General features: G+C 42.2%; 1 protein-coding gene across 1 annotated transcript; it reads left to right on the forward strand.

Moving 5' to 3' along the window:
- The first annotated feature begins 1,363 nt into the window (after window positions 1-1,363).
- On the forward strand, window positions 1,364-2,703 carry LOC120564466 (trace amine-associated receptor 13c-like). The gene is made up of 2 exons (XM_039809476.1): window positions 1,364-1,539; window positions 1,887-2,703. Exons 1-2 carry the CDS (start codon window positions 1,364-1,366, stop codon window positions 2,701-2,703), a joined length of 993 nt encoding a protein of 330 aa, XP_039665410.1.
- Window positions 2,704-5,518: the final 2,815 nt, after the last annotated feature.

The following is a 5,518-nucleotide window of genomic DNA, read 5'->3' on the forward strand; positions in this document are numbered from 1 at the left end:
ATTCAATCAGACTGCAATGGAGAGGATAGATGGGAGGTGGGAAGGCCCGAGGCTTGCTGACTGTTTGACTATGCTAGCAGGCCGAGAATCAGAATAGTTATAAGTCGGCAGGAAATCAAGCACGGGGCTAGCGGTCAACCTGCTTGACTCCAGAGAGGTGCTAGAGGGCCCATGAAGGCACTGGAGGTCTGGGAGCAGAGTTTGGAAGATTTAAAGGAGACTGGAACAGGCTAAAGAGAGTCAGGTTCTGGAGCAGAGCTTTCACCTGAAGAATGCCACTTGTTGGCCAAACTCTGGCACCACTCACAGATGGCAGTGAAGAGCGTTAGGAAGTAGTGCGCAGGTGGATGGGAGACCGATGGTAAAGTGTGAGGGCATCTGGTGGCAAGTCTGGAAAGTTCCTTAGAAGTGCATGGGCCTGGGGGTAGTGACAGGAACAGAGGGCCTGACTGAGCAGATTAAACTGCTGAGGCAGCCGTCGAGACACTGAGATGGCCTAACAAGATCAAACCAGACCAGCTGTTCTCATAAACCATACCTACATATAGCTACGAATAGGAAACTACTGTAATTTGTATGTATTCCAGGTATTTATTTCCGTCAGGGCAAGTGTCTCCATTGGTATCCCCCTCCACAATTTTAAAAGTCAGTTTCATTCGAGCAATCAGAAATCAGCTTTGAGAGGAGAGTTTACCTGCGAGAGCGTGTCTGCTCTCAAGCGCACGCAAAGCAGACAGTCACGGCACATGGTGGCTGCTCTGTGTGCGTAATGCTTAGTTTTACACGCAAAGGTGCCATTCTTTCCCTCTCCCTGTGTTTTGTTTCACACTCGCAGCTACCTTTACAGCTCTCGATTGTTGAAATTATATAATTTGCTCATGAGCATGTTTTATCGCGCTCGGGAGATATGACATGAACTTAGGCCATAAAAGCCAACACATGGGGCAATTACTAGGAAGCTGTTGAAGACTTAAGGGTTTGGTAAGCTTAAAACTAACTGAATCACTGACCTGCCGCCCAATTGTCTAAGGATTAAAGTGCTTATATCTGCTCCAGGCCATGCTGTTGCATATGTTCAGCTGGGTCGAGATCTGGAAGTCTGGAATCTGGGGGTGAGAGAAGATTGACAGAAAGTAAGAACACCGGAGGATTGAGAAGAAAAATGATTATTGAAAGGCTTGTGGACTAACAGAGAAAGTGTAGGAGATGACGTTGTGATGGGTTGAGCAAAAAAAAAAGACATCAGTGTCCAACAGAGACTGAGAGGGAGAAAGGGAGGGGTGGAAACAAGGGTAGAAAGAGATACATCTTTATACGACAGAGTTCAAGGCAGAGAGCTGAGGTCTCTCTCATCCTCCCACTGATGACGGAGACACAGGACGGAGCAGAGCTCTGCTTTCCACAACTCTTCAACACCTCCTGCAGGAAGGTGACACCTCCTTGGTTTGAAGTGATGCTCATTCACATTTTGCTCTTCTCCATCTCTGTGCTCACTGTAGCTCTCAACCTGCTCGTCATCATCTCAGTCTCCTACTTCAGGTTAAAATTATGTCTCAACAATTTTAGATATATGAACACTTTGTGTGAGTTTTAGGTCCTGGTATTGTGTATGCTGGCTTAATGTCTCAATGTCATGTCTTAGAGAGATGCTTGATGGAGCCATTGATGATTTTATTAGTAATGTAACACCTGTTCTTCTCATATTATGATGATCAAACTGCCTGCTCAGAATAAGGCCTGTTTCTATGACAGATCGGGAAGAAAACTCATGAGTGTTTTTGGAATGATTGTTTCGATTGTTTCAGAAAGAACTAACGTAAAATGTTTGTTTGTCATTTAGATATAAGGACTTGTTGGTGAAATGGTGCTTTTCTCTTTCCCTCCAGGCAGCTCCACACACCCACCAACATCCTCCTCCTCTCTCTGGCTGTCTCTGACCTTCTAGTGGGCCTCCTGCTGATGCCGGGAGAAATCCTCCGAAGAACATCCTGCTGGTTTCTTGGTGACTTTGTGTGTTTTCTTCAAAATTATCTTTCAACCATCATTTTCGCATCCTCAATAGGTGACATGGTGCTCATATCAGTTGACCGTTATGTGGCTATTTGTGACCCTCTGCATTACAACAACAGAATCACTGTCAACAGAGTTAAACTCTGTGTTTGTCTGTGTTGGCTCTATTCTGTTTCCTACAGCTTTCTCTTTGTGAAGGATGAACTGACTCAACTGGGGAGGTATAAATCCTGCTACGGAGAATGTGTGTTGGTCGTTGACTATGTCTTAGGAGCTGTAGATGTTGTTTTGAGCTTTATTATTCCTTTTACTCTCATCATAGCTCTGTATCTGAGAATATTTGCCGTGGCTGTGTCTCAGGCTCGTGCCATGCGCTCTCACATTACAGCTGTCACACTCCAGCATTCAGTGACTCCAAAGGCAAAGAAATCAGAGCTGAAAGCAGCCAGGACTCTTGGTGTTCTTGTAGTTGTGTTCCTACTATGTTTCTGCCCATATTTCTCTGTCTCTCTTGCAGGTGACAGCTTGGTCAATGCTTCATCTGCATCCTATGTTCTCTTTGTGTTGTATTGTAACTCTTGTCTAAACCCTGTGATCTATGCCTTGTTTTACCCCTGGTTTAGAAAATCAGTTAAACTCATAGTTACTCTGCAGATACTGCAGCCTGGCTCCTGTGAGACCAAAATGCTGTAGAGAGGGGGTGGAGGGACTCAGATCAGACTCGGTCTAAGGATAAATTAATGAATATGTGCCTGTTGTTCAGTGAGTGAATGATCAAATACAGAAGGTGAACATATGCTTTCCTGTCTTTAAGTCTAAATTGTGTATGAACAACAATAGAAAGGCCTGTGCTTCAGCTTTATCTTGTTGTGTATTTTTCCTCTCTGATGCTGCTACATTTAAAGAACGAGTCATAAGCACCATATACTGTTTCTAGTTAATCACCCAGTTTAATGCAAGCTTTAAATTCACACGTGTATGACACTTATGCAGTCTTTTTTCCTAGGGAACCTTTCATCTTTATGTATGTTTCCAGTATAGAACAAAATCCACTGCTGTGTTTCAGATAAAACTGTCGGTACAAAAACATCATCTTCCCTTTCAGCTTAGGAACAAAAGTTGTTCTAATCATTTCAGTCAAGTGTCAATTCATATTTGATCCCTGTATAACATTTATTGATTATCTATGCCTTGTTTTACTCCTGCTTTAACTCATCTGTGACATCTTGATAGTTGCTTCATCTGCATCATTTGCAGTCCATCTGTAATATTTTAACTCTTGTCTAAATCCTGTGATGTATGCCTTGTTTAAGATTCAGATAATGCAGCCTGGCTCCTCTGAGACCAACATGCTGTGGAGGGACTGGGATCACACTCGGTCTGAAGAAAAAAGGAATGAAAATGTTCCTACTGTTCAGTGATTAGTTGTATACAGATCGTGAAAATATGCTTTCCTGTCTAAAAGTCTAAATTGTGTATTAACAAAAATGTAAAGGCATGTGCTTCAGCTTTATCTTGTTGTGTATTTTTCCTCTCTGATGCTGCTGCATTCAAAGAAAGAGTCATAAGCACCATATACTGTTTTTTAAGTAATCACATATTTACATATGTATGACACTTATAAAGAGTATCATCCAGATAGTCAAAGACACATATGTTTACCGTGTCTCTGAGGTTTGCCAACCTGCAGGGCACTGATCAGTGTCAGAGACAGAACCAGATACTCTTAATGACCACTGGGGATGTCAAATGCTATTTTCCAATTGTCCCAAAATCCCACTACGTGATAATTGTTTCTGAGGTCTGAAGCTGCATTCAGTCTGTAGAAAACACAGCCCTCTCATTCATTTAAATGGACCACGCTGTTAAAGCAGCAGGGCTTCCTTTAAAAAAGCAACAACACAAAAACAACAGTGGTACAAGCTTTGCTGGCACATAATGTGACATCATCCAGAAAGGTCTGGTGTCTGGGGTTAAGGTCAAGAATGGAGGGATTAATTAGGGTCAGAGGGAGAAACTAGGGTTAAGATTGGGTTAAAACCCAATATCCGGGATGGGCGCTGCGAGGGGCACGGACACAAGGGGATCACTGGTGTGAATAAAACACTTAAAAACCTCCTTAAAAAAACAAGTTTGGTTATATAAAAGCTGTTTAAAAGAAAGCCAGATATTAAAAGCAGGATAAAAGAACCACCGGACAGGACGGACAGCAGGAGAATAAAACTTTAAATAAAAGGTCACCTCCACACCTGCCCTGGCCTCTCTCCTGGAGACATTACAAAACAAATAATTAAAATCCAAAAAGAAATTGAGTTTTGATTATATTGTTACGGCATCGCAATATAAAAAAAAAACTCTATTTCAATATGAAGGAATATTATTTAACATTACAAAGGACTAAAAACATTTAAATAGTATAAAATACTATCTGAATTACTTGCCCTTGTGGTACACATACCATTCAAAATTTGTAATAAGTGCTGAGATTTAAAAGTGCTTAAAAAGTAAAATATATTTAAAATAAATAAGCATAAATAATTTAAAATACATCATAGAATAAAACCACAATGTTAGCCATGCATAAAACCAAAGGCATGTGTATTATCATGTTAAAATCTTGAGGCAAGTAATTCAATGTGTAACAACAAATGATGATAATAATAATATTAATGACAATAATAATAATAATAATAATAATAATAATAATAATAATAATTAAAGCTGCGAGCAGCGATGGACGGGCCCTCGCGCCTCTGCGCTCGTCGGGGTTACCGGGCGCACATCCTGCTGCGACCGTTACTTAGCTCGCGGCACTCGAACGCCACGCCAGTAATCGGCAACAATGAAAAGGGAACTCCCCCAAGGTTCACCGATAAGCTCACACAAGACTCACGTCATACGGTTCATTAGCTGTGAGAGAGGGCGCGGGCCCAAAGCATAGGGGTGGTCCAACCATCACCAATTAAAAATAATCCTCTGCTGAGATGAATGATACCTCACACAAGACTCTACCTTAAATGGGTCAGCGTGTGTGAAAGGGGGGTGGCTTAAACATAGGGGCGGGCCAAACCATCACCAATGAAGAAGGAAGTCTCTGCTGAGTTCAATGATACCTAACACAAGGGTATACCTTAAAAGGTTCAAATGTTATGAAGGGGCGTGGCTTATGCATAGGGGGCGGGCCCAACCATCAACCATAAAGAAGGAACTCTCTGCTGAGTTCAATGACACCTCACACAAGACTCTACCTTAAACGGTTCAAATGTTATAAAAGGGGGCGTGGCCTGAGAAGAGTAGGCGTGGTCGTCATTATAGGAGGCAACTCAGTATCACATGTAGACCACACATTCTAAGTTTCATGTAAACGGATGATGTTTGTCCTATAAGGCCATTTCCTGTTGCCCGAGGGTCGCGCTATAAGTCAATGTTTTGGCCTGTAGGTGTCCTCAGGCCTGGACCGCCAATGCAATCGTGAAAATTTCGGGCAGATACGACGCATGACACTCAG

The sequence above is a fragment of the Perca fluviatilis genome, chromosome 1 (genome assembly GCF_010015445.1).
Source record: "Perca fluviatilis chromosome 1, GENO_Pfluv_1.0, whole genome shotgun sequence".
NCBI classification, from domain to species: Eukaryota; Metazoa; Chordata; class Actinopteri; order Perciformes; family Percidae; genus Perca; species Perca fluviatilis.